This window comes from Amphibalanus amphitrite, unplaced genomic scaffold (assembly GCF_019059575.1).
Source record: "Amphibalanus amphitrite isolate SeventyFive unplaced genomic scaffold, NRLGWU_Aamphi_draft 000100F_arrow, whole genome shotgun sequence".
NCBI lineage: Eukaryota > Metazoa > Arthropoda > Thecostraca > Balanomorpha > Balanidae > Amphibalanus > Amphibalanus amphitrite.
Genome location: NW_024881595.1, coordinates 562189 through 587719, shown reverse-complemented (window position 1 = coordinate 587719; position 25531 = coordinate 562189). Strand labels below are relative to the sequence as shown.

Below are 25531 nucleotides of genomic sequence, written 5' to 3'. Positions count from 1 at the left end.
CCAGTGAGGCACAGTACCAATTCCGCCCGGCGTGGAAACATTGAACCCACTGAACGGTGATTCATCCGCCTCACTTGATAACTTGAGAGAGAAACGGCTGCGCTCCTGTGGTTTTAACCGACAATTCAGTGAGCCTGGCACAATAAGCGCACACTCTATCCTCTGCCGACGCTCAGTCGACGATCAGCCCAGACTAAACCGTCGTCGTTCATGCGTGAAAACAAACAACGATGTGTCTGGTCGACCAGAATGACAGCAGCAGGCCCGTGCTGGTTCCGTTCATCGCTTTGTTCTCTGGGTTACTGAAGAGAGAATGTGTTTCATGTCTTCGCTAGAATTAGGGGCTCTTAATTTGTGCTGTCTGGTTGTTTTGTTTCGAGTCTTTATGTTGGCAGTCACAGGCTACTGCTCATAAGCTCGAGTTATTTATTGGCCACCTGGCTGGTGATGCACGTTGAAATTTGACTATTTTTCGGCCATGGCTGACCAACTAGACATACTGGGACACTTAGGGATAGTTACGGCGACAGAAATAGGGGCGAGGCACTTATTTTAGTCTCATGAGACTATTCTAGATCTTGGCAGCACACATGTGTTGCAAATCAGGACTGCGCGCAGCATTTGTAGAAGAGATGCTTCGTAATTGTGGACTCGGTATGTAGAAATGAGAAACGTAGCGACACAATGCTCATTGATCTCTAACGGACGCGTCGTTATTTAATGGCTTGTTGGCCGAATAAAAACACGTCAGAGTCGTTAAGTGCTGAAATTTGTGCAAGGCACACCACTTTTACAAGCCAAAATATACGTTTACTTTATGCATGCAATTAAAACCAATTGATGACAAAAATGGTTTATTTAATTGCTTTACACTACTGCCCCTTAGCTTCGTCAAAATCATATCGCTAATTCAGAACGGTTGGGCGGGACGAAAGCTGAAGGCTTTCCTCTTATTTCAAATTTTAGATTTGAAAGTTTGCCGGTTTGAGATGGTCATCTCCTTCTGACAAACGTCTCATAAATCACTTCAAAACGCGGCACATTTTCGCGTCAAATTATCTCTGTGTGGAGCAGGACCACCTAGAACCAATCCGGTTCTCTGCCCTCAGGGCAGCCGTCATATGGTTAACTCAATCACGCTACGTGGCATTTAATGCATTCATTAAGTGTCGTATTACTTAAGGATGCCTCTAATTTCGGCGAGTACGTGGCGTGGAAACGTCACATTACTGCTAATGAGTGTGAATGAAGCGGTCACTCAGGCTGGGCATTTTTATTCGTAACTTCTGAGCGACTGAGCGGAATCCATTACTGCTGTGCACAGTGTGGGTCGGATTACATCGTATAAAGAGACGTAGTGATGATATCCATCCGCTGGGACGTGAAGTGGCGTCGCTTCAGCCGCCTCGCTGACGCCTGCGCACCAGACGTGGACATGGTCTGTGCTACCGGCATGAGAGCTCTCCCCTTTCATTTGCCGAGAATATAAATGACACAGCGCTGCATATATAGAGTATAATGTATGTAACCAGAGCAAATGACTAGTGGAACTCGACTGGCCTGATTGTTCTTCTGATGTTGTAAGACATCCTCAGCGACTGTATGAACCGGGGTGACCGAGGTGCATCGACCTGTATTTTTTACCTCTCTGTTCAAAGAGACCAGCCTGGCATGGGCATTAACCCGCGCCCCACTGGGGTCTGTGTATAACACGCCCTACTGGGGGGGGGGGGGGGGGCTATTCATAGCCCCCCCTCCTAACTCCGAAACTACTGGGCTGATCGTCAAAATTCAAACGGCGTCTGATAGCCCCGGAAAAACTGTCGAGCGAAACCTAATTTCATTGACCTCGAGGTCACCGATGACGTCACAGGTCAGGTCAAAGTAAAAATTATTAGCATTTTTGCTTGTTCACATTTTGGGCTCTGGCCGCCGTCTTACAAGTCAGATCAGGCTCATTTTTGGTTTCCACACTCGTGAACAGATGCTCTAGATACCTTGAGGGTACCAAACTTGTACTTTGATTTTCAGGTCAGGGTCAGGTCATCACAGGTCACGAAAATATTATATCATGCGTCGGTCACGTGACACATGTTTTATGGTCCATTTAGGCCAAACATTTCGAATTTGATGTCGTCTGTGTCATTCGAGGTCGTTTTGAGTCGAAATTAGCTTAGGTCAGGTCACTTTCAGGTCAAAAAAGGTCAAATTTTGAAGTTAAAATTTTTCAACAAAAAGGGTGTCTATTGGATGCAGTTTGAGCTCAGGAACACGATGGTGCCATTTATATTGGTGTACGATGTCAAATACGTACTGAAAAATTGATTTGAAAAATTAATAATTGTGAATTTTTTGCAATAATGCGTATAACTCGGTCATTTTTGAAGATATTTAGCTAAAACTTGCTAGAGTTAGTCATAATCATGCATTCTGTCACATATATTCCGGTTTTTTTCGAAAAGTCAAAAACTTTTTGGAAAAAAAATATAAAAATATAAATTTTGAATATTATTATATACAATTTTCGAAATTTTCAAAATTTTGAAAATCCGAGATAGCAGTTTGATAGCGCGGTCAATTCTGAGTCCTTTCATGCAAAGAAATTGGATCTAGCTTAAAAACTGAGCTCTTGGGAGCGATTGCCGTGGTTCAATGTTTTGCGTCGAAATCGGACGAACATGACGTCACTCTGACGTCATTTCCGGCCGACCTATGGTAGCTACGAAGTTTAAATTTTGACACAAGGTGTCAAATTGATGCAGCCGAAGGTACTGAAAGTTTGGCGTCGATCCGTCAAGCGGTTTGGAAGTTATTGCAGAAAAACGGGAGGGGGGGCTATAAATAGCCCCCCCCAGTGGGGCGCGGGCAATGGCGGCAGCACCAGTCTGGCGCACAGTGCACCAATTTCGAGCTTCGGTGAACAAAACCTCCTACACAGCTCCGCACGGTCATGCAAGTCCCAACTGAATGGCGACAGATACAGAAAATTTCATCGAATTAGCCCTTGTCTGGTCACACACGAAGCCTTTGTCTCCACGCACCGTGTCATTATTTAATTACGCTCCCAGCTAGGCCCCGTAATTTTTGAAATTGTTCCTTTGGTGTTGTCGTTCGGCTGTGACGGTTGCGTGCAACAAGGGCAGGCGATCGTGTCAGCGCCGGGAGCGCGGTGGGCCCCGCTTGCACGCGCGCTCGATAGAGACGTAGTCGCCGTCCGGGATGGGGGAGGGAGGGGCGGGGGGAGGGGGCTGATTTGGTTGACTCGGGTAGCAGTCAGCGACGGTGACAGGTCCAGTATGGCAGCCGCGCCGCTCACTGGCTGCGCGGGACACGCGATGGGCTGGGCACCGCCCCCACCCCCGAAACTCTGCCCTCCCCGCCTGGTACGGGTGGCACGGCAGAGGGAGCTGGTGGGACAGGTGACATCGCGCGTGACACGGTGGATAGACTGACACCGACACCGACACTAGGTGAGAAGCTGACACAACAACACACAGGGATGCAGGCGACCGGCTTGCTATATTTTTGGTTCACGAAAAATGTTCCAAAAGCCATACAGTGCATAAAAGCATTACCTACAGTTCCTAGGCGACATCATGGCTGCAGCATCAACATTCTAACTTTCTCAGTCAATGACTGAGTGCCCAGGCATTGCATTTGCGAATAACGAATCCTTCCTTCCACCGCCAGCCAGCCCTTTCAGCTAGCATCACCAGGACTGACCCAGTCCTGGCCTGTCATTTCCGTCATGTTTTTATCAGCACTGTGTGCGTCAGTTCTGCCAACTTAGAATCAGCAGCGGATATGGCGCTCCTTGCGTGAGCGCGCTATGAAAAGTTAATTTCGAGCCGACAGGTCTAATAGCATGTAAATTCAAATTTCGACGGCGGCTGGAAATTTGAATGGAAATGTTCATTAATTTTGTACGAGCTGACACCGCTGTTGACGGCGCAGCACGCTGTTATTACGCCCCCCCCCCCCCAGCTCCGGAGCGGGGTGGGTGGGAAGGGGGGGGGGGGTGGGGGGACTACTCACTGACGGCCGGAGATTAGAATGTAGGAGCTGTGAGCCCGGCGGCGTCAAAACACGTCGATAGTGGTCGTCGGTGGCGCCGGTCGTCGGTCGACCCGCCTCGGGGAAGTCGAGGGGGGGGGGGGAGGGTTTCGGGAGGCGTGGGGGAGGGTAGGCCGCTGTTGAACTGAGGACTTTGATAGTGCTAGGTACTGGATGTTGCACATAAGGTGGTTTATTAAAACTGAACTATTTTTTACCTGTTTGCCTTTGCCTGCCTTCGTGTTTTCGTCTTTTGTTCTTGATATTGTAACATTTTCACATTTACATATGCTATATAAATCATTTATCATATTGAAAATGAATTGTGAAGTGAAGTAGCGATGCCAATTGATGATGCACGAAGTTTTTCCTAATGCAGTTAAGCATAGTGCAAACGTGATTCTTTTTACTTAAAAATTTGTATAGTGACAGAACAATGCATCGGCCCCACACTTTCATTCCCAGACTAATAAACCTGAACGGGTTGCATTGGTCAGCAGTCATTAATGATAATAACGCCCCTCATTGCTTCCCAAGTAACAAGGGCCAGGTCTAAGCGTGCATTCTTCATTACTATGTCTGTTTGAAGCCCATGATTTCATGTAGGCTAACCACCTGGATTTGAAGTGAAAATTAATGATATCATGCCGGGTCATCATTTCATTACATTCTGGCACACATTGAGCTTTACTGTCATACACTACACAGGCAATATTCTTAACTAGGGATTGATTTATCCTCGTACATTAATGAGTAAAGCAAATAGGCCATTATCTAATATGCATAGCACACCCTGGAGTGATAAGCCATTTCTAGTATGCGCCACTATTGAGTTATAATTAGAATCAGATGGCCATTACAATTAACGAATCGAGCAAAGTGGGGAGCCGTGATAAACTAAGTGTTTCTGCTCATGCAATGTCTGCGCATGGCATGTGCCATGTCATTATCGCTAATTGTTTTTATTACACGGTATAAGAATTGGATTCTCAGTATATTAGTGACTCATCAAAGAAAGGAGCCATCGTTCGTTTTTCTACTGCCTCCGCTCTAACGCTCAGATGCTATGGTGCCATTTATAGTTCGATCTAGCTAGTTTAAAAGAAATTAACTGCAGAGTATTCATCGCATCCCTGAACTCAGCTTGACAGAGCAGAGCTACAGAACCGCTGGTCAGAACTCAGAACTCAAGCGATATTTTCATTGCACGGCACGGAAGCGTTTTATTTGACCCCGGTATATGTCCTCCCTGCGCGCCACACGGGCTGCTACAAAAGCAGCTGTACATGACGCCCATTTGATGCAATCAGCGGCCTGGGGGTGGCTGCGACAGCTCACCGTCCTGATTAGCTGCGACAGCCGTGTGAAACATGGATCCGCCAGCGCCGGGCGCCACGCGAGCAGGCCATGACATCAGGATTTATGTCAACTAATGCGCCCAAATAATGAGTTCTTTTCGCGACCCCAATTAGCGTCATGGTTGTCATAGCGACGAGTTTTCCAGCTCTGGAGCGACGCCGTAACACTAGAAGAGCCGTCAACCGCTGCTGTCACGGCCACCTCCTTCCGAAAAGTGTTTCGCGAGGGTAATTAGTGCGGGTGATACGGTGCTGTTAGCCGGCAGTAAGTGCGCCGAAATGGCCGCCAGTGCGGCAGACGGGCGCCGCTGACGAGAATTTTCGGCGACATATTTGCGCCGGAATCGGCCGTAACGCGCGTCATTTGCCGCCAGTGTGTCTGTCTCTCACGCCGCGCCCAGATTGCCGCGGTGCGCCGCGAACGTCGAGTTAGCGGCATCGATTCCGGCCGCGTCACACGTCCGGTGGCGGACACGCTGATAGGACGGCACCGGAGCCCGTGTGAACGGCAAACCGAGGCCGACTGTGGGCCCCCGGGAATCACCAATCAGGCTACCCGGCCGCCGCGCCACCGCTCAGACATAATTGAAATGTAATCACCACGGCCGCGTCGGAAACGACACGGGTGAGACATAAACGACCCCGGCGCGGCGTGAGACAGGGGTCCGCTGGGGTGCGTTTTCATGGACTTAACCGGCCACTTGTTTAGTATACTTTGGGGTGTGTTTTGGGTCCTATTGTATATTCAACATTTCAGGACGATATGCTGTCAGGATTTCTGTTGCTTACATGATAAGGTTATAGCTGCTTTGAGTAATTTGTTTCGTAGTGGACCTCATCTGCCTGGAAGAAGGCGGTCAAGCACAATCACATGGGGATTTGTTGGCAATCGCTGTGTTTCACCTGCTTTGACACCACAATGCCCATCGGACCAGCGCACTTTCAAGAGCCGTCACACTGTTTTTCCTGTCGGTACTGCACTCAGAATTAGGGGTCATTTCGTTAATGATATTTTAAGTTTCACTCGCGTCGTACCCAGGTCCATAAGGCTCGTTATTGATAATGGTCAGCCTTCTTTGTGCCTTGCGTTCTCTAAACTGCCGCCCCTGGGCTCGAAAACGGTTGATACAAATTGACTCCCTGCATTATAGGCTAATAAAGTATCACGGCGGCCCATTAGATTCTGTTGGCCGTCCTGCGTAGCCAATGGCCTGCAACGCGCTCCATTCGACGTAATGGTCTTGTTTTTATCATTGTAGCGAGGTGTTTTTGATGGGTACTCATTTCCAGAGTGCATAAATTACAGTGGAGAAGTGTAAATTTGGACCTGGTGCCTTTTTATTCGGGCCGCCTTATTACACGTTGGCCGCGGAGAAATTGAATCAAATCATACAGATTAGGCTTGGCTGGTCCGTGTTTTTCGACCGATAGGTGTTCGAAGCGGCTCAGGTGGCCGACCGGAACAACAGGTCGGCGGAGGGCCGGGGCGGGGCAGCGCCGACAGGGCGACCGACCAGCCGGCGAACGGGTGATAGATGCGCCAGGGATTGTGTGTTGGACACCAGGAATATACGGATGGACTGGAGGCGGGGTCATGGATTACCAGATGAACGCATAGCCAGGCAACCACAGAATTGATACAGAAAAAAAGAAATGCAAAAGTAAAAGACGCTTCTTTAACGTTCGGACAAATACCCTCCCATCTTATCAGTTCTTACGTTTTTGCCTTATCGCTTTGATTATATTAGTCCACGCATTTATTCCTTCAAGCGCTTGACTGCCAACGACAGCTACTCGTATCTCACTGTAGGAGTGTTTGGCGTCATCTGGCAGGCCCTGTCAAAACGACACCTGCTTATTCACCGGGTGGCTCCTGTTGGCCCGGTCAGCACGGCTGAAAGGACCACCCGGCCGCCGCGACGACCCGTCCGTATTCCCCGAGCAGCGAGCTGCGCGCGGGCCGAGAGCCGCTGTCGGGTGCGCCGTGTCGCGCGTCGATACTACTCGCTTTTTGGCGCGACACCGCGGGCTGTCATGTCGTCTGACGGACTCTGTCATGTCGCCCGATGGTCTGACATGGAGGAATGTCACACGGTGGCGCCTCCGACGACGGAATGCCGTGCATGATGGCACGTCGGATCGAGGATGAGACCGACACTGCAGCTGGCGAGACTTTGGATTGGATGTGACCTTTGTCTTAAATATCCACATAGTATCTTAGTGCATGGAAATGTGAACATCAATACTTACAACACTGGCCAAATAAATTACGCCTGAAATGATGCTTTCGTTGCATCTTATCTTCGGCTACTCGCTTTTTTTCTAAACCGCTCCGTTATGACGTCTTCAGCAAACATCATGCAGATGGACCCACAGGCAGACATACACACGAAACGAGCAGACACTTTAAAAGACAGACTGACAGGCGCCCGGAATGGAACATGTTGAGTTGACAGCCCACTCAGTCTACTGAGTGGCTGACCTTACCGGCACAGTCGAAATTGTGACTTCACTTCGTTGAATGTGCCAGCTGCAGGGAGTGCCCGAGTAAAAATGATTTGAAGGATAGATGTAAGAGGGTGGTGTGGTGTGTGGTGTGATTTTAATTATGCTGAAGAATCAGAATCTGAAAAGATCTTTGACCATTTTTATGAATTTTCGACAACTTGAATCTTGATCAGACACGAAAAGCAGACGCGGGATAGCCAGACCAGAAGCACATTAGCAGTTGCTGGTTCTGCAAAAGACAGGGGACGAGCCAAGCCGATCTGGCGACGGGCAGACCAAGGCACTTACACACTGACCATTTCTATCCCCCTACAAACCAAGAACGCTGACCGGGCGAGCCTCCATGTTGTTATTCTTCACTGTAGCGGTGCTCGAACACCGGCTGCCGGCCGCCGGCCGCCGGCCATTAAACATTAACGTGTCTGCGGCGAGCGCGGCGATCGGGAGGCCGTTACGGCGAGCTGCATTTTTCAGCGCCGCTCCATCGAGCGTCTGCATATTTCAGCAGCTGGCAAGTCGGCACAGCGGCCGCTCCGATCACCGCTACCGCCGTCGCTCGCAGATCGGTTGATCGGAAAAACAGCGCCGCAGTGGCTCTTCTCTGGTGCTCCTGATTTTGTTCACTAGTGATCTTTGGCTGTCTCGTGCTGGCTCATTTGTAGCTTGTTTGTTTGTTTGTTTTGTTGGGTTAGGCCCTTTCGGTCGACAAGACCATTGCAGAGCCGGAAGGATGATAGGAATTAGGGGGAGACATTGGTCTGGGCAGGCACCCTAGTGAGTCGCCGGGGCTGAGCCCGTCCAGAGGACAGGCCACCCAGTCCCAAGGCACTCACTGCACCCGGCTACGGGGTGCGCTCCCTCAGGAGCAGCGGTGCCGCTCCAAGGGAGCAGCCCGCATGAGATAAAGTTGCCTGTCCAGCCCGGAAGGGGGTTGCGGCGTGGAGGAGAAGGATTTCAGTATCCTGAGGATAGAAGCACGGACAGGTGGGGGGTCATTTGTAGCCAGTCATCTCTCCTCTTATGATCCTGCTCAGATGCTCATCGATTGCGTGCTGAAGTCAGTTTCCCTAAAATTCCTTTTAGCTGCCTCTCCACGTTCAGAGCTTCTCAGAACTGCCCAGAGCCTCTCATCTGCTTAGTGAGTTCCTCAGAGCTGCCCAGAGCCTCTCATCTGCTTAGTGAGTTCCTCAGAGCTGCCCAGAGCCTCTCATCTGCTTAGTGAGTTCCTCAGAGCTGCCCAGAGCCTCTCATCTGCTTAGTGAGTTCCTCAGCCGCTCAGAGGTGCCCGGGGCGCGGCGGCGGACCGGAGAGGAGGCAGTCGGCCGCGCGTGTCGTCCTAATCCGTTCCGACCGGCCAACGAGCTCCATTAGTGCCGCGTGCCCCGAGGCAGCCACCATGTGTCCGGCGGCAGCAGGTCGCCGCGTCGCGCCACTTACGTCGTCCGGCGCGTCACTTACGTCGCCTTAGACGCGCGGCAATCAAGCGGTGGACAAACGGGGGCGGCGCGGGTGGCGTGCCGAGCGCCACTGTGGTTACCGGCCACGATGATACCGCGCCGCACAGTAATCCCATCCGGCTGATTACCGCGCCGATTACGTCCCCGGCGTCACCTGGCCGCGCCGAGACAAAGGCGACGCGGTGCGCGCCGACATCGCCGCGGCGCGCGCGCAGGAAAATGGCCGCCGCGCGGCCCGGCCATTGGGAGGGAGGCTGGGTGCGTCGGCGGCTCGCGGACATCCGCCGTATTCCACGCGTCTCTCTGGTGCGTGCCGAGCTGGCCGGCCAATCGCAGAGGCTGACACGCTCGGTGCACCCATCGTAAATTATTTAGCACGTTAAATTAGAGTCTGCTAATGGGCGCACATCGTCGACGGAGGTCCGGCGGCGCGCGGCATACCGTCGGCGCCGGCGACGTTCCCGGCGCGCCCGGCCCAGATGAATGGCCGTGTTTTGCCGACGGGAGGGAGAGAGTGTCGGAGCAGAGAGAGAGCACCGGAGCGGGTAGAGTGATGGTGCTGACGGCGCGCAGACAGAGCGACGGTGTCGACGCAGCGCGACACGCCGTCGGCCCCGTTGGCACCCACCGACGACCGCTGTCTCCGGCGGGCGCGGTGGAGAGAACTCAGCGGTGGTGGCTCTCAGCTTCGCTGCCATCTAGGTATCACTTAGCAATAATTGGGAGTGACGCAATGGACGACCAAGTGTGTCATGACACTTGTAATTCTTCGGATACTGCAAGGGTCTAGAAAGCGGGCCTCTGCGGATAGGTAGTTATTTTGATAATTACACAGTGATTTATAATTGGAATAAATGTTTATTAGGACAGACCAGAAATTATAGCTAGAAAAGTGCCAGTGCCGAGTGTTATTCATTGCAGCAACGCTATGCGACGACTTGGACATTGAAAATCCATTAGCCCTTCTAACTGCCTAAAGCAGGCACATGTGCACGCTGCAGCTGCCGAACCGCTACGACTGAACCTGGCGCCAGCAGCACTCCCTCCCCCCATCACCTCTAATATATCAAGACTCTTCACGAGCACCCACCCACTTAAACACGGGTCATTCCTTCCTCGGACCACCTCGGAGCTCCGCTGCTCGCAGCCGGTTCCACGTCCCAGCGCCCCCATCACAGTCACCAATCATAATCACAGCGGCAGTGCATCACTGACGCGGCGACAATCGAGCCGCAGAGGCGGCGCTCATGACGCGAAACGCGCCACATGTCGCCGCCGGCGCGCCACCCAGGCCGCAGCCGCGCCGCTAATGCCTACAGAATGCGCCGCGTTCGTCACATTCCTGCCGCCGGCGCGTGCCGCGGAGTGGGAGCGACGGACCGCCGGCTGCCGACTGTGTCGGGTTGTCGGATTGTCAGGCCGTGTCGGGTGTGTCGGGCGGTGTCGCGCTGGGCCCGAGGTGGGTGGAGGGACAGTAAAGCTCTGGGATATGCGGGGCACGCCCTCGGTGTAGCCAGAGAGGTCACCAAGGTGTGATGGCAGTTGGCGAGGCGTCAGCACTGTGCTGTGCGCTTTATGCGGGATGCCATGCTTGGTGGTCAGAGTGGGCTTTTACAATGTTCCACGGTACATTTTTCAGTCCGAAATGCTACCATGGCTCACATTTGCAAAGATGTTTTAACATTTACATGCCACACTGAACACTCAGGTTTGTAAGCTCCCGTACCAATGTGCGAGTCATGCGGTACAGTCTACCTGCAGGCGTTTATTCGTGCTGCCACCTATCGGTAGAAAATAAAGCTGGCGCATGACTGGTGCAAGAGTGGGTACTGGCCTCGCAGCAGCATTGATACTGAACGTGTGAACTTGAAGGATGCTACATCTATTATTTTGAAGAAATTGATAGAGAAGTAATTGTATTCGCAAGCACACCTGTTTGAGCGACATAGAACGAAAGTGCACTATGATATCGAAAAAGACTTCATGCCGGTCCAGTCAGCATTCGATTCAAGAATTGATTTACCCTCATCCAATACAATGTAACCTACAAGTTTTTCTTTATCATCGATCATCGCAACATAAACAAACTTGACGTCTATGAACAACACGCAACAAATAAACCACCAGCGGTAATACCCTCTCCTTGACAAATTATCACCACTTCTCTTGAACGGACTTCACGGCACGCGCCACCTCCCCTCCCCACTCGCCCTCATGACGGCTAGCCGAGAGGGGCGTCTCCCCACCCACGAGGCGCGGCGGGGCCCACCCCGATATAGCCGGCCGTCTGTCACGCCGTCTGTCACGCCGGCGTCACGCCCGTGACGGGAGCGTGACGGCGCGATGATTCGTCGACGGCAGAGTGACACGGTCATTTGTGGCTGCTGACCCGGAGGCCAGGAATAGGTGCCGGTCTGGGAGGGGGCGCAGGGGGGGGGGGGGAGAGGAAGGGAGCTCTCTGTCAGCGACAAGGCGGAGTTGGAAGCAGAACTTCAGGGCGGAGCTCAGAAAATGAACATCTCAGTCATCTCGAGGATTATGGTAACGGTATGACACTAGGCGGAGAAGTGAAAGATCGATTCAAATTGATTGTCTCAAATTCTGACACAAGAATGACATATGTGAACGCGCCCGCATCGACGTGTCCTAGAAAGGTGATTTTCTCATATCGTCGTTCGGAATGACGTGTACGGTGTCTCATCTGTCTTGATCGTTCACGCATTAGGACACTTGGCTGCCTTATCGGCGCATTTGTATGCCCGAGCTGTGTGCTGTTTATGCACATCGCGCGCCGCCAGCGCCCGGTGGCGGCAGCAGAGACGGTGTATGTCTGAACGGTGATTGGCTGACCCGGGGGCGATCGGTGCTGGATAAGACAGCGGTGCTGCCGTAGCAAGGCTCAGATAAATCGAGATGAACGGCAGATGAATTAATGTTTCGCCACATACCACAGATAGCCACATATAACCACATAGGTATACTTAGTTATGTGCAGTGTGTTCTGTATCTGTGTGTCTCTGATTTGCCACTTAATCTTATCATCTGTTATCTGTGCTAGCGTTATCCGTTTTCTGTGGCCAATCATATAATTAGTTTGAACCTTCTACTCTCGACTCGGAGGGTGCTTCTCCCAATTTCTAGTACCAATTAGTTCCAAATAATGTTGAACTCAATGGGCAGTGCCAATTGCAGTTTCAAATCAGTCTCAAATGATACCAAATGCATAGCCGCGCGTGTTAACATTTGGAACTATTTGGGCCGCATTTGGGACTCATTGGTACTCGATTGGGACTGCCGGCCAGCGGCGGATCCAGCGGGCGGCGGGGGAAGCTGATTGGTTGTCTTTGCCCCGTTTCGCCGGCCGGCCACAGGGTGCGCTAGCGTCGACTGCGGGCGGCGGCGGGCGGGCGGCCGGCGCTGAAGGAACGTATTAAAATGACAACATAAAAATGTTTTATCTGACGTATCTCCCCTCACATTAGTCGCATAGATTTGTTCTTGGATTCAATTGAAGGCGCTTTCAACAAGCTATGTTGCTATGCCATGTTTATGCCAGGATATAGTCGTTCAATGAAGTTATTGGTGTTTGAAGCCGTTTATTTGTCCTATTATTTCGCATTTTGCTACGTTAATTGTTGCCTCCTCCTTATCAGCTCTATCTACCGAAACGCCATGTTGCTATGCATTTTTTTATGCTAGGATATAATAATTTAATGAAGTTATAAGTGCTTGAAGCCGTTTGGTTATCCTATTATTTCGCAGTATGCTTCGTTCATTGCTGCCTTCTCTTTATTCCTGAGACTGGTATCATTGTGACCCTCGCACTTGATCCCCGGTATGATGGCGACCTCATGATGGCGAGGTCAGGAGTCCGAAATGACCTCACGTGACCCTCAGGAAAAATATGTCCATCATGAATCGTAAAACAAAACAAAAAAATATGTGTAGGTTGCTAAGCTACTAGCCTCTGGCGACACGTACCACGTCAGTGCGCGTTTCAGTCGGGTGAATGGCGATGTACCGAAACACTACACTCGTTCTTGATTAAAAACACAGCCGCGTGAACATTCCTCCCTGATCAAGACACAGTCACGGTGGGGCGCTGGTTGATCCAGCGAAACAGTTCAGTCACAGCCCACGTTTAGAAGGGTACGGGACGATCTATCCAAATATTACAGCCCACGCGCCACATGTGCGTCGCCACCACTACGGACACTAGACAGTGTCCGTACAAGTTTTCGGACCTTTCAAAACTTGTACGCAATGTCCGTACATGTTTCGAAGACCGAAAATTGGCTTGTTGCATCATATTTGAGTGACATAAATGCCGCAAAAGTATAATCAGCATTGCTTTTATTATTTTTCTGTAAGTATTCAGGACATTTGTTTTGACAAGGAAAGGAAGCGGTCTTTATCACATTTTATTTTCGATGCATCAATGACTTGTTCTCTTTCAATTGTGTTGGTTAATTAGGTACAAATTGATTTCAGATGATCTTTTGAAAGAATTCGCTTTTCCTCGCACTACTGAGCAGTTGGCAGGGCAGGGGCCGCCCCTCAGCCCCGACTCTCTCCTTGTTGAGCATCAAAGGATACGGAAGGACAAAGTCAGCAGATTGAAACTGATTAGACCGGGTCGAACCGAACTGAACAGAGTGGGCGAGTCAGGTTAAGGCAGTTGATGGGGGAAATGTAATGTTGAAACATGGGCATTGGGCAGTGCCAAGGCAGGTGTAGAACAGGCAGGGTAGGGTTAAAGGGCAGGGATGTTAAGTTTTAAGACAGGTCGGGTCTGCTAGGGAAAAAGGAGGTTGAAGGGCGCATGCGGATGGTTTGCAAGACCTAAACCATGGACCGGTCATTCGCCAGGAAAAGAAGGGCACCACATTTTAGGGCATTGACGAATGGGGAGGGACTACCTAGAGCAAGCTGGGGCGTCAGACAGAAAGGGCACTGAGCTGGGTTAGGCATGGGAATCGACCGGGCGCAGGGCAGGATAAGAACAGGCACGGGATGGTAGGGTAGCGGATATGCAGTGGATAGGGCATGGCATATGCATGGCAGGAAGCCGACAGGACCAGGCAAAGGCAAGGTAATCACAGGATAGAGCAGATGTCGGAATGTCATATACAGGGCACAGGAATGGCGATAGATGTACAGTGCAGGATAGGGGCACAGAACAGACCACAGGAAGGGCACCTACACACAACACAGGGAGGTACAGAGCCCACTGCCCAGGTAGGTGGGGACTCAGTAACACAAGGGCCTGTGAGAAAGAGAACTGTTTCCCACAATATGACGCATGCAAAGAGATCCAATACCGCTCTAAGGTGGTCCCACAAACGACACATTCATGCTAGTCAGAAAAGTATCAATATTTGGAGAACACAAGTGATTCTTACCTACTTACTCAAGCGGACCCAAGCGACGTGGGCCGATACGAGGAAACGTCATACGGGGAAACCGTTAATCGATAGAATGAAGAAAAACTAAAAGTGCCATCGTTATTGGTAATGTTGTTCGTGATGATGTTTATGATAACCACAAAGTTTAACTTTCGAGTTAGACTGTCAACTGACTGGACTCAGCGATCGCTGGCCCGACATTCTTCAAGGCATGTCCTGGAGCCCTCAGAGGTCGACGCAGGCTCTCAGAGGCTGGTGGGGCCCTCAAAGTTCTGCAAGGGACCTTTAGAGGCCGGACTGAGGCCCTCAGAGACTAATGCAAGGCTAGGCCCTCAGAAGCCAATAGGGCCCTTAGAGGCAGACTTGGGCCTTCGTGGGCTGGAATGGGGCATCCAAAACCACATGAAAGTAAAGTCAGCTGCGTTGGACTCCTAGAGGCCGGCTTAAGAGCTCCAAAACTCGGCGTGGGCTTCTAAAGATCGGCTGGAGGCTCTCAGCTATCTGTGTAGGGGTCTTCTAAGGTTTATATAGGCCCGCCCCTCAGTAGCCGGGGAGGGCTCTCAGTGGCCAACAAAGACCGTCAGGAGCCAACGCTGAATGTAAGGGCCTAAAGTCAGTCAACAAATCAGTCATTGGGAAACATACTTTTTTGGACGGGTTTGTTATTCGAGGAGCGCTTGCAATTTGCATTTTGTATGCGATATGGGGATGATGGGGATGTACAGTCTGTCTTAAAAGTACCGCGCAAAGTGGCGGTGGATCCATCGAGCCTGACTGAGGAAGGGCCTGCTAAATTTGGGTCACCGAAGCAATGGACATCCTCGTCCATTCCCCAGCTCAATTGGTTCGGTGACTTTCAAATTAAAGCAGACCTTTCTTGGTCAGGCTTGATGGATCCACCGCCACTTTGCGCGGTACTTTTAAGACAGACTGTACAGTTACATACACTATTATACCAGATATTCCAAATGGCCCACTGCGGCCGGAATCCGATCTAAAATACCACATAGATCCGTGAAAAATAGAAAATCAAGACGTACAAATTCTCGAGATGACCAGAATTCACGAAACGACGTCAGCATTGTCGCTTGAAGCTTGCCAAAGAGCGCCAAATCTGATCTTTGAAGCCTTTTCATCCGTCAAACCGGCAGAACAACCACGTGGGGACTGCTGATGCATCCGATGTCCCGCCCGTTCTACCCTTCCAGCATCCGGCAAAGGTGCAAATCACCGGGCAATGAGGCTCCGGGTGCCCCGGAGGTGCCCCCAAAAAATCACCAAAAATAAGGCATATATGCAACCAGTGGAACATCCTCTCAGACGAGCGTCCCCGTCTAATCCACTGATGGGGCCAAAGTGGGGAGATGATTAAGCGCACTATCGTGCCCGACGCAAAGGAAATCTTTCTTCATGTTTGCTGAAGTCCTTCCTCAAACGGCAAATATGCGCAAGATTGGCGCTGTGAGAACCTGTCCTTCCTCTGGATGTATACTATAGCTGACCTGGGAATAACTCAGACCTTAATCCCATCACAACTCTCTGGGCGACTCTTCAAGAGAACGTCAAAGGGCTGCTAGGAGCCACCAAGATCGTCTGCCTCACCAGACAGCTCCAGAAGGTGTGGGCTAAGCTTAACCCTCGCATGTGTGTGCGGCGTTTGCCAGCTTCTGATGTGTAGGGGGGGGGGGGGTCGGTTGGACCCCCCTTGCCGTTTCGCCCTTTATCGAGCTAGAGCTTTGCGGAAAAAAACGATCGTGTTGCCCGTGACGAGAGGAAGCCGATAATGCCCAATTTTAAGGTCCTAGGTCAACAAAGGTCGGGAAAATCGGGCCCTGTTAGAAGGCCGTAAAGCGTTGCTGGTATGGAGTTTTTTTTTCGGGGCGCTGATCACGAATATCGTGTTAGTTTTGATCACAGATGATGTCTTTAAGCATTTAGACCAGGTCGGGTCAGGTCAGGTCAGGTCAACCAGCATGGGTCGTGACGGGTATTCGTATTACGTGTCAACCGCCTCTGACAGCTTCGTAACATGTTACAAAGGCACCAAAACTACTTCGTAAATGTTCGAATGACTTTTAAATTCGAATTCAGCTTCAAAAACTCAAGCCTGTAAACATGTAAAACTCGAAAAAGTGAACCGAGGTCACCAAAGGTCGATGACCTGACCTGACCTTCAGGTGACCTTGACATCCACCCTTATGCATGGGAGCAACATAAAATCACATGTTTGAAGGTTTCAAACCACGAAAAGCTTGCAAACGCGCGGCTAATGCGAGCCGACATACGCCGAATCGCGATTCCGGCCAAACATGGCTTCGAGAAATAGGTCACAGGTCAAAGGTCACTTGAGTCATGAAATTTTCAGAGTAGGTGTAAACTTGATCGACTCGAGGGTCCTGAAAATTTCATCGCGATCGGCCGGTTTTTGCGCGAGTTATTCGCGAAAAACCAATGGGGGGTCCATCCGACCCCCCCCCCCCACCTACACATGCGAGGGCTAAGCCAGCAGTGCTTCACATCCTGATTTCAATCATGCCAGAACGCCTTTTGCAGTGTAGCTCCCCTAAAAAAGGATACCGGGTTGCCCAGAAAAAAACGTTCTAAACTTTAAATCAATATTTCTCAGAAAGTGATATAAATACAACATTGAAACTTCCATTAGTCAATGCGGCATATATTTTCAGTAAATGACATGATTTTTTATATTATTCGGTCAATTACTTTTTAAACGGTTTGTGTTTCTAGCATGCCATGTAAAAATTACTTTTTTGCTTAGATGCTTACTAAAAAATGTGAGTCAACGGGTCACTTGACTCGGCTCCATGGCCTGCTGCCATGACCATGCTACTGGCATCTAGTCTCATTGATGGTTCAGGCCTCAGGGTGACACATTCCATCTAGCTTTTTTCGTTATTCGGTCACTTTACTGTTTGATTTTTTTGAAGGGAGGGCGATCAGCAGTAACCCATGCACCGTGCCACTGCCATTTATCGAAAAAGCACTTAGTGTTGAAACGAATGTCATCCGACATCCAGTACCACCATTTTGGCTAAGTATTTGAATATTTGGCATATAATTGGGACAAAAATATTTAAAATAGCATCACAAGTACTGGTTTTATTCACGTGTTCTATTTTTCCATTTCTTTCTAACATGGTACGTCTAAGCCAATCATCATTACCGTACAACATCGGCGACATGCTTATTCGTTTTTTAGCAATGAAAAGAGGTGATAACATAAACATTTCATCTCTTAATATTACCGGGTGGCCCCCCCCCCCAAAAAAAAACGTTCCGAACTCTGGAGGCCTATATCTCAAATTCGAGTGCAAATAACGAGCCAATTTTTTTATCAAGCTTGCGTCATTTCTTTGCGCATTGGTATGCCAAATTATGAATGTGCGCATCGGCCACTCGCTGATTGATCATCCGTCGCGGTCGCCTGCCTGCCGGCCGGCCCGAGCCGACTCGCCGCCCGCGTCACAGTGCCTGGCGACGCGTCTGCGACGGCGGGCGCCGGTGGCGCCGGCTGGCGATCGGTCGGCAAAGTGCCGGGCCAAGTCGGCGAATCAAGCTCGCTCTCTTCGCCCCTCTTGCCCCCTGGCTCCGCCCCTTTTATCCCCCTCGACGGAGAAGTTTATGCCCCAGCTTCTACTCTCGACTCGGAGGGTGCTTCTCCCAATTTCTAGTACCAATTAGTTCCAAATAATGTTGAACTCAATGGGCAGTGCCAATTGCAGTTTCAAATCAGTCTCAAATGATACCAAATGCATAGCCGCGCGTGTTAACATTTGGAACTATTTGGGCCGCATTTGGGACTCATTGGTACTCGATTGGGACTGCCGGCCAGCGGCGGATCCAGCGGGCGGCGGGGGAAGCTGATTGGTTGTCTTTGCCCCGTTTCGCCGGCCGGCCACAGGGTGCGCTAGCGTCGACTGCGGGCGGCGGCGGGCGGGCGGCCGGCGCTGAAGGAACGTATTAAAATGACAACATAAAAATGTTTTATCTGACGTATCTCCCCTCACATTAGTCGCATAGATTTGTTCTTGGATTCAATTGAAGGCGCTTTCAACAAGCTATGTTGCTATGCCATGTTTATGCCAGGATATAGTCGTTCAATGAAGTTATTGGTGTTTGAAGCCGTTTATTTGTCCTATTATTTCGCATTTTGCTACGTTAATTGTTGCCTCCTCCTTATCAGCTCTATCTACCGAAACGCCATGTTGCTATGCATTTTTTTATGCTAGGATATAATAATTTAATGAAGTTATAAGTGCTTGAAGCCGTTTGGTTATCCTATTATTTCGCAGTATGCTTCGTTCATTGCTGCCTTCTCTTTATTCCTGAGACTGGTATCATTGTGACCCTCGCACTTGATCCCCGGTATGATGGCGACCTCATGATGGCGAGGTCAGGAGTCCGAAATGACCTCACGTGACCCTCAGGAAAAATATGTCCATCATGAATCGTAAAACAAAACAAAAAAATATGTGTAGGTTGCTAAGCTACTAGCCTCTGGCGACACGTACCACGTCAGTGCGCGTTTCAGTCGGGTGAATGGCGATGTACCGAAACACTACACTCGTTCTTGATTAAAAACACAGCCGCGTGAACATTCCTCCCTGATCAAGACACAGTCACGGTGGGGCGCTGGTTGATCCAGCGAAACAGTTCAGTCACAGCCCACGTTTAGAAGGGTACGGGACGATCTATCCAAATATTACAGCCCACGCGCCACATGTGCGTCGCCACCACTACGGACACTAGACAGTGTCCGTACAAGTTTTCGGACCTTTCAAAACTTGTACGCAATGTCCGTACATGTTTCGAAGACCGAAAATTGGCTTGTTGCATCATATTTGAGTGACATAAATGCCGCAAAAGTATAATCAGCATTGCTTTTATTATTTTTCTGTAAGTATTCAGGACATTTGTTTTGACAAGGAAAGGAAGCGGTCTTTATCACATTTTATTTTCGATGCATCAATGACTTGTTCTCTTTCAATTGTGTTGGTTAATTAGGTACAAATTGATTTCAGATGATCTTTTGAAAGAATTCGCTTTTCCTCGCACTACTGAGCAGTTGGCAGGGCAGGGGCCGCCCCTCAGCCCCGACTCTCTCCTTGTTGAGCATCAAAGGATACGGAAGGACAAAGTCAGCAGATTGAAACTGATTAGACCGGGTCGAACCGAACTGAACAGAGTGGGCGAGTCAGGTTAAGGCAGTTGATGGGGGAAATGTAATGTTGAAACATGGGCATTGGGCAGTGCCAAGGCAGGTGTAGAACAGGCAGGGTAGGGTTAAAGGGCAGGGATGTTAAGTTTTAAGACAGGTCGGGTCTGCTAGGGAAAAAGGAGGTTGAAGGGCGCATGCGGATGGTTTGCAAGACCTAAACCATGGACCGGTCATTCGCCAGGAAAAGAAGGGCACCACATTTTAGGGCATTGACGAATGGGGAGGGACTACCTAGAGCAAGCTGGGGCGTCAGACAGAAAGGGCACTGAGCTGGGTTAGGCATGGGAATCGACCGGGCGCAGGGCAGGATAAGAACAGGCACGGGATGGTAGGGTAGCGGATATGCAGTGGATAGGGCATGGCATATGCATGGCAGGAAGCCGACAGGACCAGGCAAAGGCAAGGTAATCACAGGATAGAGCAGATGTCGGAATGTCATATACAGGGCACAGGAATGGCGATAGATGTACAGTGCAGGATAGGGGCACAGAACAGACCACAGGAAGGGCACCTACACACAACACAGGGAGGTACAGAGCCCACTGCCCAGGTAGGTGGGGACTCAGTAACACAAGGGCCTGTGAGAAAGAGAACTGTTTCCCACAATATGACGCATGCAAAGAGATCCAATACCGCTCTAAGGTGGTCCCACAAACGACACATTCATGCTAGTCAGAAAAGTATCAATATTTGGAGAACACAAGTGATTCTTACCTACTTACTCAAGCGGACCCAAGCGACGTGGGCCGATACGAGGAAACGTCATACGGGGAAACCGTTAATCGATAGAATGAAGAAAAACTAAAAGTGCCATCGTTATTGGTAATGTTGTTCGTGATGATGTTTATGATAACCACAAAGTTTAACTTTCGAGTTAGACTGTCAACTGACTGGACTCAGCGATCGCTGGCCCGACATTCTTCAAGGCATGTCCTGGAGCCCTCAGAGGTCGACGCAGGCTCTCAGAGGCTGGTGGGGCCCTCAAAGTTCTGCAAGGGACCTTTAGAGGCCGGACTGAGGCCCTCAGAGACTAATGCAAGGCTAGGCCCTCAGAAGCCAATAGGGCCCTTAGAGGCAGACTTGGGCCTTCGTGGGCTGGAATGGGGCATCCAAAACCACATGAAAGTAAAGTCAGCTGCGTTGGACTCCTAGAGGCCGGCTTAAGAGCTCCAAAACTCGGCGTGGGCTTCTAAAGATCGGCTGGAGGCTCTCAGCTATCTGTGTAGGGGTCTTCTAAGGTTTATATAGGCCCGCCCCTCAGTAGCCGGGGAGGGCTCTCAGTGGCCAACAAAGACCGTCAGGAGCCAACGCTGAATGTAAGGGCCTAAAGTCAGTCAACAAATCAGTCATTGGGAAACATACTTTTTTGGACGGGTTTGTTATTCGAGGAGCGCTTGCAATTTGCATTTTGTATGCGATATGGGGATGATGGGGATGTACAGTCTGTCTTAAAAGTACCGCGCAAAGTGGCGGTGGATCCATCGAGCCTGACTGAGGAAGGGCCTGCTAAATTTGGGTCACCGAAGCAATGGACATCCTCGTCCATTCCCCAGCTCAATTGGTTCGGTGACTTTCAAATTAAAGCAGACCTTTCTTGGTCAGGCTTGATGGATCCACCGCCACTTTGCGCGGTACTTTTAAGACAGACTGTACAGTTACATACACTATTATACCAGATATTCCAAATGGCCCACTGCGGCCGGAATCCGATCTAAAATACCACATAGATCCGTGAAAAATAGAAAATCAAGACGTACAAATTCTCGAGATGACCAGAATTCACGAAACGACGTCAGCATTGTCGCTTGAAGCTTGCCAAAGAGCGCCAAATCTGATCTTTGAAGCCTTTTCATCCGTCAAACCGGCAGAACAACCACGTGGGGACTGCTGATGCATCCGATGTCCCGCCCGTTCTACCCTTCCAGCATCCGGCAAAGGTGCAAATCACCGGGCAATGAGGCTCCGGGTGCCCCGGAGGTGCCCCCAAAAAATCACCAAAAATAAGGCATATATGCAACCAGTGGAACATCCTCTCAGACGAGCGTCCCCGTCTAATCCACTGATGGGGCCAAAGTGGGGAGATGATTAAGCGCACTATCGTGCCCGACGCAAAGGAAATCTTTCTTCATGTTTGCTGAAGTCCTTCCTCAAACGGCAAATATGCGCAAGATTGGCGCTGTGAGAACCTGTCCTTCCTCTGGATGTATACTATAGCTGACCTGGGAATAACTCAGACCTTAATCCCATCACAACTCTCTGGGCGACTCTTCAAGAGAACGTCAAAGGGCTGCTAGGAGCCACCAAGATCGTCTGCCTCACCAGACAGCTCCAGAAGGTGTGGGCTAAGCTTAACCCTCGCATGTGTGTGCGGCGTTTGCCAGCTTCTGATGTGTAGGGGGGGGGGGGGTCGGTTGGACCCCCCTTGCCGTTTCGCCCTTTATCGAGCTAGAGCTTTGCGGAAAAAACGATCGTGTTGCCCGTGACGAGAGGAAGCCGATAATGCCCAATTTTAAGGTCCTAGGTCAACAAAGGTCGGGAAAATCGGGCCCTGTTAGAAGGCCGTAAAGCGTTGCTGGTATGGAGTTTTTTTTTCGGGGCGCTGATCACGAATATCGTGTTAGTTTTGATCACAGATGATGTCTTTAAGCATTTAGACCAGGTCGGGTCAGGTCAGGTCAGGTCAACCAGCATGGGTCGTGACGGGTATTCGTATTACGTGTCAACCGCCTCTGACAGCTTCGTAACATGTTACAAAGGCACCAAAACTACTTCGTAAATGTTCGAATGACTTTTAAATTCGAATTCAGCTTCAAAAACTCAAGCCTGTAAACATGTAAAACTCGAAAAAGTGAACCGAGGTCACCAAAGGTCGATGACCTGACCTGACCTTCAGGTGACCTTGACATCCACCCTTATGCATGGGAGCAACATAAAATCACATGTTTGAAGGTTTCAAACCACGAAAAGCTTGCAAACGCGCGGCTAATGCGAGCCGACATACGCCGAATCGCGATTCCGGCCAAACATGGCTTCGAGAAATAGGTCACAGGTCAAAGGTCACTTGAGTCATGAAATTTTCAGAGTAGGTGTAAACTTGATCGACTCGAGGGTCCTGAAAATTTCATCGCGATCGGCCGGTTTTTGCGCGAGTTATTCGCGAAAAACCAATGGGGGGTCCATCCGACCCCCCCCCCCCCACCTACACATGCGAGGGCTAAGCCAGCAGTGCTTCACATCCTGATTTCAATCATGCCAGAACGCCTTTTGCAGTGTAGCTCCCCTAAAAAAGGATACCGGGTTGCCCAGAAAAAAACGTTCTAAACTTTAAATCAATATTTCTCAGAAAGTGATATAAATACAACATTGAAACTTCCATTAGTCAATGCGGCATATATTTTCAGTAAATGACATGATTTTTTATATTATTCGGTCAATTACTTTTTAAACGGTTTGTGTTTCTAGCATGCCATGTAAAAATTACTTTTTTGCTTAGATGCTTACTAAAAAATGTGAGTCAACGGGTCACTTGACTCGGCTCCATGGCCTGCTGCCATGACCATGCTACTGGCATCTAGTCTCATTGATGGTTCAGGCCTCAGGGTGACACATTCCATCTAGCTTTTTTCGTTATTCGGTCACTTTACTGTTTGATTTTTTTGAAGGGAGGGCGATCAGCAGTAACCCATGCACCGTGCCACTGCCATTTATCGAAAAAGCACTTAGTGTTGAAACGAATGTCATCCGACATCCAGTACCACCATTTTGGCTAAGTATTTGAATATTTGGCATATAATTGGGACAAAAATATTTAAAATAGCATCACAAGTACTGGTTTTATTCACGTGTTCTATTTTTCCATTTCTTTCTAACATGGTACGTCTAAGCCAATCATCATTACCGTACAACATCGGCGACATGCTTATTCGTTTTTTAGCAATGAAAAGAGGTGATAACATAAACATTTCATCTCTTAATATTACCGGGTGGCCCCCCCCCCCAAAAAAAAACGTTCCGAACTCTGGAGGCCTATATCTCAAATTCGAGTGCAAATAACGAGCCAATTTTTTTATCAAGCTTGCGTCATTTCTTTGCGCATTGGTATGCCAAATTATGAATGTGCGCATCGGCCACTCGCTGATTGATCATCCGTCGCGGTCGCCTGCCTGCCGGCCGGCCCGAGCCGACTCGCCGCCCGCGTCACAGTGCCTGGCGACGCGTCTGCGACGGCGGGCGCCGGTGGCGCCGGCTGGCGATCGGTCGGCAAAGTGCCGGGCCAAGTCGGCGAATCAAGCTCGCTCTCTTCGCCCCTCTTGCCCCCTGGCTCCGCCCCTTTTATCCCCCTCGACGGAGAAGTTTATGCCCCAGCTTCCGCGCATAAAGCTGCACTACTTTCTCTCAACTAGTCCTTCGTTCAACATATTTTTCCTAGTTAACCGACTGCCCTATGTTTCCCTCCCTCAGGCGGATGTTCCCAACCATCCGAGTCTCCTTCACCGGAGTGAAGCTGGAGCAGCGCTTCCTGGTCGTGCTGGACATCGTCCCCGCGGACAACAAGCGCTACCGCTACGCCTACCACCGCTCTTCGTGGCTGGTGGCCGGCAAGGCGGACCCGCCGGCGCCGGCTCGGCTCTACGTGCACCCCGACTGTCCCTTCAACGGCGAGCAGCTCAAGAAACAGGTGGTCTCCTTCGAGAAGATCAAAGTCACCAACAACGAGATGGATAAGAGCGGACTGGTGAGTGGTTCGGCAGGATCGCTCGCGTTGTGATGCCCTGGGCCTGTTCTGGCATTGCACGACTGAAAAAAGCTTGGAAATGCCTATCTACCTATAAACTAATTAGGAGAATTATAAGGGGAAGAAATGGAACAAGAGCAATCACCCACCATTGCTTGTTTGAGCCGCTTATTTTTATGACTGCAAAATTAATTTCGGCATTTATTTTCCTACATGCATTGCCACACACATGCACCTTGCACAACGATGACCACTGATGATGACTGCTCTATTTCAGATAATCCTGAACTCGATGCACCGATACCAGCCGCGCGTCCACCTCATACTGAGGAAGGAGGGCCAGGGAGGGACCATCACTGACCTCGAGGGTCAGGACTACAAGACGTTCATCTTCCCTGAGACCGTGTTCACCGCCGTCACTGCCTATCAGAACCAGCTGGTGAGTGTGCTGAAGCAGACAGTCGATTTCTTAGGGACCCAATGAGTTTATATGATTAAGTTATGTGCTTGGAATTTCTTATGTGTGCCTCTTTTTGCAAGGCTGCAATAAGGTTGCAGTATTCGTGCATCAGGGATAATGAGGCTGACATGCGTTGTGTTGCAGATCACCAAGCTGAAGATCGACAGCAACCCGTTCGCCAAGGGCTTCAGGGACTCGTCTCGGCTGACCGACTTTGAGAGGTAAGTCAGAGGGTTGAGTTGGAAAGACTTCACTGAATATCGATCTTCTTTGTGCACGCTCGCCATGTAAGACCTTGCTTCTTTATGTCATGAGAACT

General features: G+C 50.2%; 1 protein-coding gene across 2 annotated transcripts in view; it reads left to right on the top strand.

The window, feature by feature from the left end:
- The window catches only part of LOC122380532 (T-box transcription factor TBX20-like), a 51418-nt gene that overhangs the window by 16811 nt on the left and 9076 nt on the right, over nucleotides 1-25531 (top strand). For both annotated transcript variants that reach the window (XM_043363753.1, XM_043363752.1), the window contains exons 4-6: nucleotides 24479-24752; nucleotides 25030-25191; nucleotides 25357-25433. In XM_043363753.1, the coding sequence (XP_043219688.1) occupies nucleotides 24479-24752; nucleotides 25030-25191; nucleotides 25357-25433 (513 nt within the window). The remainder of the gene's footprint in view (nucleotides 1-24478; nucleotides 24753-25029; nucleotides 25192-25356; nucleotides 25434-25531) is intronic.